The sequence below is a fragment of the Myxocyprinus asiaticus genome, chromosome 12 (assembly GCF_019703515.2).
Source record: "Myxocyprinus asiaticus isolate MX2 ecotype Aquarium Trade chromosome 12, UBuf_Myxa_2, whole genome shotgun sequence".
NCBI lineage: Eukaryota > Metazoa > Chordata > Actinopteri > Cypriniformes > Catostomidae > Myxocyprinus > Myxocyprinus asiaticus.
In genome coordinates this window covers 24,452,643-24,466,004 of record NC_059355.1, presented here as the reverse complement: position 1 = coordinate 24,466,004, position 13,362 = coordinate 24,452,643, and the positions used below count along the sequence as shown (strand labels likewise).

At 36.0% G+C, this 13,362-nt stretch overlaps 1 protein-coding gene across 2 annotated transcripts in view; it reads right to left on the bottom strand.

Moving 5' to 3' along the window:
* LOC127449208 (FERM, ARHGEF and pleckstrin domain-containing protein 2-like) overlaps positions 1-13,362 on the bottom strand; it is an 88,720-nt gene that overhangs the window by 20,942 nt on the left and 54,416 nt on the right. For both annotated transcript variants that reach the window (XM_051712479.1, XM_051712480.1), the window contains exons 9-13: positions 10,597-10,692; positions 9,847-10,010; positions 9,692-9,760; positions 9,450-9,507; positions 9,112-9,325 (exon numbers count right to left, since the gene is read on the bottom strand). In XM_051712479.1, the coding sequence (XP_051568439.1) occupies positions 9,112-9,325; positions 9,450-9,507; positions 9,692-9,760; positions 9,847-10,010; positions 10,597-10,692 (601 nt within the window). The remainder of the gene's footprint in view (positions 1-9,111; positions 9,326-9,449; positions 9,508-9,691; positions 9,761-9,846; positions 10,011-10,596; positions 10,693-13,362) is intronic.

The following is a 13,362-nucleotide window of genomic DNA, read 5'->3' as shown; positions in this document are numbered from 1 at the left end:
TTTGCGGAGCAATAAAAAAATAAAAAAAAGCCCTGACAGTACAAATCACATCTATTTCCTTTATACCATATTAAGGAATGAAGATTAGAAACATGAAAACAAAAGCAAGATAGCACCACACATGAATAAAAAAGACAGGGACAAACATGAGGAGGAGGGAATGTTTTTTTCCCTTTCAAATAGGATAAGCTCAAGGAGGAGACTGGGCATAAAAAAGGAACATAATTCCAGAAAGAAACAGGTGGCTTTACGACCCGGAAATAATTCCTGCAGAGGATTATCTGCAATACTGCTGGGTTGGTGAGCCAGCAGTGGTTTACAGTTTAACTGGAAGTCCCAGTGGGAGAGGAGGGTCTAGAGCCGGGTTTTGGCTGCCAGCCTGAACAAACACTTAAGCAGCGCTCTACACTAGAATGAGGCTGTGGAATGTAGCATAAGAAGTGAAACATGAACACAGCGTTCAGGTAGACTCCAACTACGTCTCCTTTATTCTTCAATTTAGCTCTATCATTGCATTAACATGAAATTCCTATCGGTGGTTCATTTCTGTAGTTAAGCCAAGCAACGATTGTATTTAAAAAAAAAAAATTGTTTTATGGAAACTTCATATTATGTTTCCATAGTTAACAGGTGTCCTCAGGTACCCTCTGAAGTAATCACAAACCTAATATATGTGGTTTCGTGAATGTCACTTGTTTACGAATGAATCTGTTAAGATCATACATGTAAAATATAGATAAAATAAAATGGGACAGGGTTAATTTTATCAACTGAATTAAGAAAATACTATAAAGAAGAGAATGTAAGTACATAAGAAGTGACTTTAAAAAAAATTAATGCTACACAAACTGTTAATGCTAACACAAACTGTCAATAAATAGGTAAGATCCAGGCATATCAAAAAATGGAAAAAGGAATTCACCTTGTTTTAGAATATTTAAGCATTTTCAATGTTAATGTCTAATGGCTCATGTCTTGTGAATAGATATAATGACATGAGAACCAATGAGGTTTGATGTTATTGATGATTTGGCATACAGGAGTTAATCAATGATCTGATTTAAGAGTGAACAAGGATTCAAACTCCAATCCTTTTTTTTTTTTTTTTTTTTTAAATCACACAGTGATCATACGTTTTCAGAAGACTTGGAATATGACGCACAAGTCGCATCAACTACTCCTGAAACATTCGGGGTCCTTTTTTAAGCTTTAAAGTGAGTCGTTATCAACTGCTATTGTATGGAAATCACTGATCTGGACTTTTTAAAGAAATACATCTTTATGTGTTCTGCACAAGAAAGTAAGTCTATGGGTATGGAACAACATGAGGGTACATATGATTTTTTATTTTTTTTTATTTTAAGAAGCTAAAACCTTTGATTACTGCAGACCCATTAAGCAACCTAAATTACAGATAAAAAAGGCATTCCTCTATTGAGAGGTTACACTTAAATGCCATACCCATGATAAACAAACAATAATAAACAAACAAACAGATCCTTAATTAATTGATAATCCTTTCCATTGGCAACAAAAAGCACAGAATGCATTGTCATCTCAATTAATCAGTGGACTTCAGGATGATGCAGACACAGCGTCTCCTGGCCTATGCCATTATGGTGGTAGTTTTAGCATTGCTCCATGCCTGCCCTTCAGGTCACTTTTTACACTACAGCTTCTGCAGGATTTCAGCTTAGGGTTCAACCACAAACTCTCAAAATCTGCAACACCAGATAAATAGAAGCCTGCTGTTGTTGACAGTGGCACTTATCCACACCAACGTGAGACAGCTCCTTTAATTTACAACTAATAAAAAAAAAAAAACTGGAAAACCACCAATCCTGACAAACTTAAGGTCACAACCTCATAAAAAATACTGCAGCAGTTTAAGAAAACTGTATTAGATTTAAGTAGTAGGTTATGCATGGATGTATGGTTATTAGATGTGGCAATGTAAAGGACTCAGTTTACTTTAAATGTTCTTAGTTTCATTTAAGTCATTACAATACAGGTAGAAAAAAAACATCAACTCTGAAATCCCAGTTCCCAAAAAGTGATTATTTTATTTCAAAGGGAAAACGTGTGAAACACTTACTAAACACACAGAGGTTTACTCTATTTTCACATTAGTACATTAAGGACCTTGTATTTGCATTATTAGCTCTTAATTAAATCTACAATATATATACATATATATATTAGGGAGACCATATTCTGGTTTTCCAAAAAGAGGATACCTTTTATTTTTGGGGGGGGGGGTAATAATAGGGTTCAAAACAGTGTTATTATGAATGCAAACTTTAATACAGTGAAAAAGACACTCTATTATCATAATATATATATATATAAATAATTTCCAGCATTCTTTTGAATGTCCATGTTCTAAAATAATATATTTGATGCCATGAGTGTACCTTCATTTACTATTACTATTATTTTGAATGGCCATGGAAAATGAAGCACTGGGATAACAGTTTTACCTGGTTGCAAAAAGTAGTCCGTTAATTTACCTGATGAACTTTCACCTTTTGCTGACCATTTATGCTTCACTTCACCTTTATTAGCAACTGACACATAAGTGCCAGCTTTTCATGTCATACAATCGGCTTCCCATGGATCTCGACCTGGACGAAAGCATGGGAATTGTTTTGTGCAATTCTTCTGTAAATTTGCACTTTCGTTTGGGCATTGTTTCCACACAACAGTGCTTCGCGAATTCGGAGAGACTGACAGGCAGGAATTTGGCCAATAGTTGCTGCAATCCTCTTATAATCGACCAATTGATGTGCAAGACGGCGGGACTTTCAAAGAGGGGTTAAAGCAATGCAAATATGGACGCACACACAATTAAGTATTAGACCAGATGCACATCATAATGCAACTAAAGCCGAATCCCGGGCATTTCCGCAAATATAGAAATCCCGGCCGGACGCTTTAAGGTCCGATAAAGAGGACATGTCCGGGAAAGAGGACATATGGTCACCCTAATATTATATACACACACGTACACACACGTACACACACACACACACACACACACACACACACACACACACACACACACACACACACACACACTGAGGGAACAAAAAGTAAAGAACAAGGCATGATTAAGGGAGGGTAAGAATCAGAGTAAGGCAGATCTGGTCTGGCTCTCTCTTTTCATGACATTCCCCCAAAAAAACTGTATTTAAGCATCTAGATACTTGGGAACACCACTTTTCATTTGTGCCTTTTAAACAATCATGTTTCTAATACAGTACACAGAGATTTATGCTTCCACATAAATGGTCATTTATTTTTTATTTAATCATATAAAAAGTGCTTGCTTATACTGTCTTGGACTGAATTTGTGCAGCAGTTATTTTTATCAGAAATTTCAAACCTCTGTACTCAATCTTTCGAAATAGTACAATACAAACTTGCATTTTGTGCAATATATTTTGAAAAAATATTTTTAATTTCATGCATCAGTGCATCAATTCCGTAATGATGAATGTTTTCCAATACATACACTAATAATTTTTTATGTATATTATGCATCTCTTATGCTAATTTTTAAGAAATACATAAAAATTACATTTTTGGTGTGCCAATATTTGAATGGTGAACACAAACACACTCTCTCTCTCTCATATATATATATATATATATATATACATACATACACACACACACACACACACACACACACACACACACACACACACACACAACCATTCAAAAGTTTCACTTTTTTTTTTTTTTTTTTTATTCACATTTTTGAATAATAGTAAAGTCATCAAAACTATGGAATAATAGAAATGGAAATATGGGAATTGTGTTGTGACTAAAATAATCCAAAATAAATAAAAACTATGTAATATTTTAGCATCTTCAAAGTGGCCAATCTTTGCCTAGAATTTGCAGAAATGTACTCTTGACATTTTCTCAACCAACTTCTTGAGGTATCACCCTGGGATGCTTTTTAAACAGTATTGAAGGAGTTCCCATCTATGTTGGGCACTTATTGGCTGCTTTATTATTTGGTCCAAGTCATCCATTTCAAAAACTTTGTGATGTTTAATAAATGTTAGTTTTGTTATTAAATTAATATGTTGGCACAATTATATTTTTGTCTACAAAACTAATTTCAAACATTTAAGCATACGCCTTCAGATCATGAGAAACATTTCAGGCAAGTGACCCCAAACTTTTGAATGGTAATGTATATAAAATTCTTGTTTGCACTCAAAGCTCTGTCTTGGCTAGTACTTTTCTAATACAATTAAATCTTTGTATTGGAGCACCTTTTGTGTTACTGTCTCCTTAAGATTAATCTCTTATGTTGTATCCTTCCTAATTTTATAAGTTGCTTGGATAAAAGTGTGTGCTAAATTATTCACTGTAAATGTAAACCCTTTTCATACTAGCTGACAAAAATTATTTATCTGAAAAAAAGAAAAAAAAAGAAAAAGAAAACAAAAAAGGAAATAATCATGGAAAGAGGATGCATTACGTGAAGTGGATTTCAATTTAAAAGTTGGTTTATGATTTTAAGAATCTACAGTAATGACGCATTGTTCTGAATTGTATTTTAAATGCTTAGAAAAACTGGGGCGAATGCTTTAGCTATATAAATAATTCAAAAAATAAAATAAAAATGATCCATTATATTCATTATTTGGAAGAAGTTCTCTTAAGGAAAAGTGTGGGGTTAGAACCTGTTTTTATAAAAATACTATTTTAACTGACGTTAAAAGACTGATCACACTGCAACATACGCAATAAATTTAAATCTTGCATTAATCCAGAAAACAGTGTGGTAGACTGTTTAACCAACTGGAATACATCCAAAGTTTCAGATACTGTTTTTGACAGTAAAAGGGGTAAGAACCTAATGGTTATATTTGAAAATGACGTGTTCTTTTTTTATTATTCTAATTATTCTATTAATAAATACCAAAAACAATTCTTATCCAACAAATGTTGCAAACAGCAGCTTTTTGCATTTAAATGGAAATGTGCTGTGAGTGGAATATTCATGAAGACATCTAGACAAAAAAAAACAGCCCTCTCAGCACATTTTAAACTGCAGATGATATGAGAGAGGATTACAACGTCACCCCAGACTAGACCAGGAAGATTACTGGAATCAGGAAGATTACTGGAATCCAGTTTCTATTAGAGCAGGCTTTGTGAAACAGTTATTTGAAGACAAAACTCAAATTAAAGAATTGTATACTTGAAGTTAAAATGGTGCCTCATTATCACTTCATAGGTTAGTTTATAAAAAAGATTTGGCTACACGTTATAGTAACTTTCATCACAAAATCATTAAACATTACAACACTATATAATGCTTAACAGGCCATTAGTTAATGTACATTCAAATAGATGAAAATATTATGAAATTATTATGCATATGTTTGTATACATGTTCATATTAGAATGTAAATGAATTATGGATCTGTTAAGCATTATACATTGTATGCTAATGACTTCATGATAAAACTTTATAAAGTATTGCAATAGTAGCCCAACAGGAGGGGATCAGGAGGGGATGGATCCAAGAGTGTCCATGACGGGGAATCTGAAAATTCAGCTGTTGTGGAGGCTATTAGTTGGATTGCCAAACAGTGCCTTGCCCAGAGTTTAAAAGCAGCCCAGGCCAGCCCCCGTGTGTGAGAGTAGAGAGAGGCTCCAAATGGATATAAAAAAAAATAAAATAAATAATAATAAAAAACAAACAAAAAAAAAAAAAAAACACACGAATGGGCCATGTTTCATTGGCTCTCAAAATGACAATGAGAATTCTGCCACAAATCAAATTCGTTTGTAGCAACTGAATTTTTTATTTATTTTTGCTCTGAGTAGAAAGTTATCCTGTCCAAACGGTGAATAATCTACAGTGGATTTAAAAAATACTGCTAAAAATCATAAAATGGGGTTTGCCAAAGAAGTACAAAGGAGAACAACTCACACAAGGAATCAAACATGGCAGGATAATAAATGGAATCTCAAGAAAGAAAACTAGAGAAAATAACAGCACTAAAAAGGCAAAACACAACTGTCTCACAGAAATCAATGTACTTATGGCACACAATCAATGTTATTCACTCCAGAGTCCAGACCCCACAACACACCCAGGCATTTATGAGGTCTGGATATCATACAGAAACACACAGCACTGGGCTGATTCTACCTATTAAGGCACTGTGTAATACTTTGCATCTTGCATAGTGGCATTCATTTGAATGCATTAGTTGAGGCATCAACACTGCATACAACATAAAGAAACTTTGAAAAGAGACACCTACAAAGGTACTGAACACTGGTAACTTATTTAGAAATAAACCTATGTGCCTCAAAAGCAAATCACAGTGCTCCAAAAAGCAAACCTGCAGTACTGGTAGAATAATTAATTGCCAGAACATAGCTGAACGTAAACAAAAAAAGCATAAAAAAAAATAATAAAAAAAAATCACTTTACTTAAATATACTGAACAGTATAGTATAGTACCAAAATTAGTTAATCAAGTTGCAAAGGCCACTTTAAAAAATGTTAAGATTCACCAATGTTGCATAAACCACTTTAAGGAACAAACAGTGATTAACTTAACTTTATTACATTCACAAAAATGTGTCTAAAACTGGTCATACTATTGATAATAGGAACATTATACTTTATAGGAGCTCAGTTGTAATAGTACTATCCACTAAGACTCTTAAACAAACTGATCTCTATAGTCCCTCCTGCTATCCAAACACTGCTCATACTTTTAGAAAGAGCTCCTATGCTTGTACACTGTGCGTGAGGATATAAAACATTCAAGCCCTATATTACATTCACTTTCTTAGCAGTGGTATTAACAGAATATAACAATACTCTACCACTTACATTCGTTGGCACAGTAACAAAAAAAGCTACTTCAAAAGTACAATTAATCTACATGTTTCTTGGGACTGAAGTGCATGGATAAGATGTAGGTCTTCATAAAAAAAAAAAATTAAAAAAAAACTGTTAATTGTTATAATTAAAAAAGGACCCCAAACAAGCCCAAAATACAATCAGAATAGATCAATTATAATGCATGTGTGGCAGCTAAACAGCAGGGGGCAGTTTGGATCTAATTTTTCTAAAATAAAACACAATGCTGCAACATCACTTTGGCTCAATTTTGCTTCTAACAGCTATGGCCGTCGGTTCCACTGCTAATAAATCAAAGCCCTGAGCAGAGAGAATTACAACTGTATTACTGACCAGCACTGGAATAGACATCATTCTATTATAAGTACCTCCATACATGTAATATACAAATGTCTGATAGCTTAAGCTACTAGTATGTGTTCTATCCTCAATAAATTTGATTATATGTCAATGTGATATTGTGCACATGTACATCTAGGACAACAAACATGCATGTTTCACTAAAACTTTCCTCAGACACCTCAGGGGAGTCAATTGCTTAATATTTGCTATTAAAACCGTAGTTCAATTCACTTTAGGTCCTGTAAAACTACAGACGATCATAGGGACAATTCAGATTTTTCTCTCAAACCCCCAAATATCCATAAATTACAGAATAGTCGGTAACACTATATGAACAGCATATATAAAATGCTTTATGAAGTTGTTCTTAATGCATTATAATGCACTAATAATGAGTTAATTAACCACAGTTAAAAGTTATAGCACCTTTAAAGAGGAAAATGCACAACACATTAAAATTGTGTTATACAGTATAATGGATTACACTCTCTAAAGGTATAATAATAATAATAATGCATTACAGAGTGTATTATAAGGCATTATGAACATCTTTATAAAGCATTATATCTACAGGCTGCATATAAAGTGTTACCATGTAGTAAAGTGGCACATGTTTGTAAAATATCACTATTCTATTAGATTTCTCCTTCAATGGAAACGCCACAGTGCAAAATTAGCTTTTATAATCCAGCCTACCGTGATTAAACACCAAAATCAAAATGTCTGAACTTTACAGTCTGAGGAACAAATGTACTGCCCTACAACTTATTTGATGCAGAGCATATTACTGAAAAACAATAAAAACATTTTTAGTGACAAGAGACAAGTACACTTGAAAGAGCTTGATAGAAACTGGAAGTACACATTCTATCAGGGTGAGGAGGAGAGTTAAGTGCTTTGTTACGTTCTGCATTAAAACCAACTGTTCGTTCTGCTGCTGTTTAATTTTGGGGGCTCTACATTTTCAGTTGGCCTGGGGGGTCCTCTAAGGCTTAGAGTCCTGAGATTATGGCACTCGAGCAGAAAGTTGCCCACCCCTGACCCCACCAGTGGGTTGCTAAAGAGGTGGTTATGATCTGAAGGCAGACCTGCATCCAACCCCCAATCGGAGTCTGACTCAGAGCTGCTGTTGGCAGACCCTTCTGTGGCTGTGGGAGGATAGCTGAGCTGCTCCAACTGCTCAACCAGATCACTGAACTGCATGGCCGAACTGTCTTCAGAGCACACCGAATACGCAGGGAAATTAACCATAGAGCTGGCCTGTGAGAGGTTCTCTGAACCCGGAAGCCGCAATGAGGATGAGGAGTCAGGTCCTCCAAAGCCTAGTGAGAGCGAGTCACCGGCAGAACCTAAAGGAAGGTTATCCAGTGAGCTACACTCAGAGCGGTTATTGACCAGCGAACTGGTCTCAGATCGGCCAAAGGCACTCTCTGAGAATGCAGTGCCATTAAGGTCCTCAAGACCTAGAGCGTAATTAGTGGTCTGCACAGGGCGTCTATCACCGTATTCAAATTTCTCAACATTCTCCTCATCAAACCCATAACAGTAGGCCTCTGCACCACCAGCGTAAAATGACATTTCAGCTGGATCATCATCTATGTACTCCTCGCTAACGTGCAGCGGAGTGTAGGCCATTGGGATTTGGTATGGTATCTGTCTGGAGTGCATTAACTCCGCCTCAAATGCCTCGGGTGTGAGAAAAATGTTTTTTGCCCCACCTCTCCCCACCATTAAGACACCCACACCTACTCGCTCGCGGTCCTCATTGCCATTTTGGGTGGGCCATACACTAGCGGAACTACTCTCTACAAACACAAACGATGGGCCGCAGTTTCCTGCCGCCTGGTTATGAGTGGCACCTGGGAAGGCGTAGGTGGATTGGGAGTTGGTCTTGATGGTGTCCTCCTTCATGGGGCTGGGGGCTCTGACAGGCTGCTGCCTCTGCTCGAAATGCTGGGGATGGTTCTCGGTCTCCATCCGCATGGGTGAGCTGGGGGTGTGCAGGGAGTGGAAGGAGGCGGTCGCAGAAGAAGGGGACACAGGGGCTCTCAGACTGTCGTTGAAAGACAGATGCTAAGATGGAAGGTTGACATGAAGAGACAAAAGGGGTGAATGAATAAATAGTCAATTTTTCATATTGCTATTGGTGGTCAAAAGTGCAGTTATGACCCTGATCTTGAACTTGAACTCTACTGACCTGTTTTGGCATGTCAGAAGCCAAGGAATGAGACGACATGCAGATCTTACTGTTTCTCCTGTCACAAAGAGCAAAATTAGTACAATGACAAGAAACACAGAGAGACAAGCACTGCAATCAGTGAATATGGGCTCAGAAAGAAAAGACCAAATAGTAAACTGTATGTAAAAGATATTTCAAGTGTGACAATTTTTTAGTAAGTACTTTTTAAAGCCACTGTAGCTATGACTAAATTCACTCACCTCTGGTAAGGAGTTCTCCTCAACCCACTGTCCTTTACATACTCAACAAGTTGTTTCTGTGTCCTTCCGCTGTCACATATACAAAATATATTAAAACTAACCAAGTCATTCTTGCATTCTAATACCTAGGAGCCCATATAAACACACAAGGGCACCTGTATCTGAAGGACGATCCTCTGCTGAAGAAGATGGCTTTAGATTTGGGCTGAGGCTGGTCTAACAGACGGAAAAAGGAGTGATGCTCAACACAGTTCTTCCAGAAGATCTTACACTGATCCCTACTGGCCATTAGAAATTCCAGCGTATCCTCATGAGGACCCTGTAGAACGAAAGTTTGAACAGTCACAGGAGAAAGGACTGATCTTGAGAACAACTTTCATCTCAGATGAAAGGCAACATAAGGAAACATATGGCCCTGATTCTTAGCACCCCATGTAAGTGATCCCTACAGAATAACAAACGTCACTCAGAATACATTTCAAATGTTTACATGGGATAAGAGATGGCCCCATCTGACCAAGCTCCTGAGCTTGAAAACATTACAGCTATGCTTTATTATGCGCCAAGTCAATGATCAGTTGAACCTTTAACTGAAAGACACTAACTGAAACCTTTAGATGTCTCACCGCTCTGCCTGGTCTGTGTGTCCCAGGAATCTCCAGAGTTTGACTCATTTCACTGCTTTGTATGTCTTAGACATATCCATGAACATAAAAACAACTTTTGTTTTGTTGGAGGGGTGGTGATATGTATTGGTGTCTTGAATGAATCTTCGCTCATTTGATATTCTATATCACGGTGGTCTCATATTGTCCCATATTATACTACTGTATATTCTGTACCCTTTGTGTTGAGGTAAAGTATCTAAAAGTTTGTAAATGTGCATGTATAACTTTGGTACCCACATGAACTTCTGGGTGCAGTTTAATTAGAAATCTTTTCCTCTTGAAGCTCAGCTTCCGAATCTTGGACCAGTTGAAGGTGTTTATTTTGGTATGACCCTGAAAAAGTGAAATAATAATTAAACAAAAGACTAAAATCTTATTAAATGAGCCATGTTCCAAACTGTTGTAAAAATACACACACATACCTGTGACAGCACATCCATTGAATTCTATATTAAGAACTCTTCAATTACTCACAAAAGGAACCACAAAGGGGTGATGATAAACTCCAACAAGGAGCGGAGGGGTCTTGTATCACCCTAATGGGGTTTATTTTGCGATAGCCAGCTGACTGTACATTATCCCATTTATTACATTACTACTAGTCAAATAAATAAATAAATAAAGTAAACAAATAAATGGACATGAAACATTGATTGTTGAAATAATGTTCTTATGTGAATTCAACCTCCGGTTTGCATAAGAGTTCTGATGAACCTGTGGTGTTTATTTTGCAATGACCGACTACTTGCATGACAATCCTTCTCGCAACTACCTGCATGAAATATCACTGTGTGCCCGGATTTGCGGCCACTATTCAGAAATATTTGACCACTTAACACCATGAGAATACCGCCAGAGAGCTGTGTAACAATCAGGGTTCCCACTCTTTTCAACCAATGCATTTCCATGATTTTTCCATAACTTTTTCATGACTTGAAAGCTAATTTCCATGCCCAAACATTTGGCCTTTCATTCTGAAAATGGCACCAAAATCACATCGCAAGTAGGTAAAAAACAAAACCACAACATCGTTTGATAAAAATTCAACTGAAAAAATTTCTTTTAAATTGAATCCATACGAACATATTGCGTGAATCCTAAAATGGGCGGGGATTAGCAGTACATCATTGTCTCTAATTGGTCAGGCAGGGCTCAATGCAAAGGATTTTTTTCTACTGGACCAGTCCAGCCAATCCAGTGTTTCGGATTTTTACTTGCCTTGCCAAAATTTTCACTGGCCCCAACACAAAAATGAAAAATAGCTGTTTTTACCATCATGGCTTTAAAAAAATGTGTCTGAAGCGACTTTTTGTTGTTGATAAATATTAAGGTTTTAAGACAATTTCCGCCAAAATTGTATCATTTATAATTTGCAAGATATGATTTATGCCTTATGTAACCCCATATCAGTGCTTTACAGATATAAATTCATCATAGGCCGTCCAGCCATTTACGTACGTTTTTAAGTGAAGAGTTCTGTGGAGCAAATGATGGGTTTTCCGTCACCTGTTTAGTCTTGCTGTCAACTTTAAGCTTTGTGCAGTTATCACAAGCAGGATCAAAGATTTAATCACTGAGTTAAAGATTTGATTATTGGCTGAATGTTATACACATATGAATCCCTGAGAGATGAGACCATGCTACTAAATCAGTTGTGATGTGTACAGTATATACAGTAGGTAGATATTAGGTCTAATCTGTAAATTAAGAGTGAATATAAACTTTAAATTAGACAACCCAAACAAGACCAACACTGACTGATACACAAAGCACACAAAGAAAACCTGTACAATCCAGAAACGAGAAATCTAACAAGTGTTATGAGAAAGATATGAAGTAGACTGTTTTAAATAGTCATCTTCACCCTGCAGCTGAACAGCCCTGAACATAAACGTAGTGATTTTGCTTTTATTCATATCAAACGCAATTAGCATGTCGAATTAATGTTTACAATTCATTATTTTCCTCAAAATTCTACAAACAATACCCCATAATGACAACGTTTGATAATGAATTTAATCCATTTTGGAATAAGGCTGTAACATAACAAAATGTGTAAAAAGTGAAGCGCTGTGAATACTTTCCGGATGCACTGTAGGCCTACTTGTATTTTGGATACTGAGTAGCTCAGATTTCCAGCCACATGTATAACCGGGTTTAACAAAGTTTATTAGATTTTATTTAGCGCTTCATCTCTAAACATGAAATAATGAGAGAAACTGCTCTTTTTTTTTTTTTTTACTGTGGAAACAATACTTGCGCTCTGTCCCGTTCGAGTGCATGTGCACGTTAAACAGTGTCTACACTGCATGGAGATATGAAGACAGAGATGGATTTACAGTCTTATAGAAATAAACTGTTGATTTCATGTGTTCAAATGTGTGGACTGCAAATTTTCAACATGTTAAAACCAAAAAAAATGGGAAAATTGTGAACTGTGGAATGTGCAGACCATCAGACAGTCCTTATTGTTGAGTCTTGGGTCAGGTATTCTAAATAACATGATATATTTTAAACTCTTCACCATGTGTTTTTAATCCAGTGCAACGTAACACCCCGATTAAATATTTTAGTACAGAGCATAATAAATAATAATATATTAACTATAAACATTTTTTTTTAATTTTTTATATAGTTTACATGATTTTTCCATGACTTTAAAGATTTTATACATTTCCATGACTTTTCCAGGCCTGGAAATCACAACTTTAAAATTCCCTGTCATTTCCAGGTTTTCCATGATCGTGGGAACCCTGAATAATACTAATAAATGTATTTAATTTTTAAACATTCTTGACTTTTAATTATATTGCTGTAGCCGCCATTTTATAAAAGAAATAAGCTCTCAAAGTCTTGAAAGCATAATAATTTCACCAAGGTCACCATTTCACATTGTGCCTAACAATATCCCTTAACCATGGTGTATAAAAAAAACCAACAAAAAAAAAAACCAGTTGAAGTCAGAAGTTTACATACACTTAGGTTGAAGTCATCAAAACACAT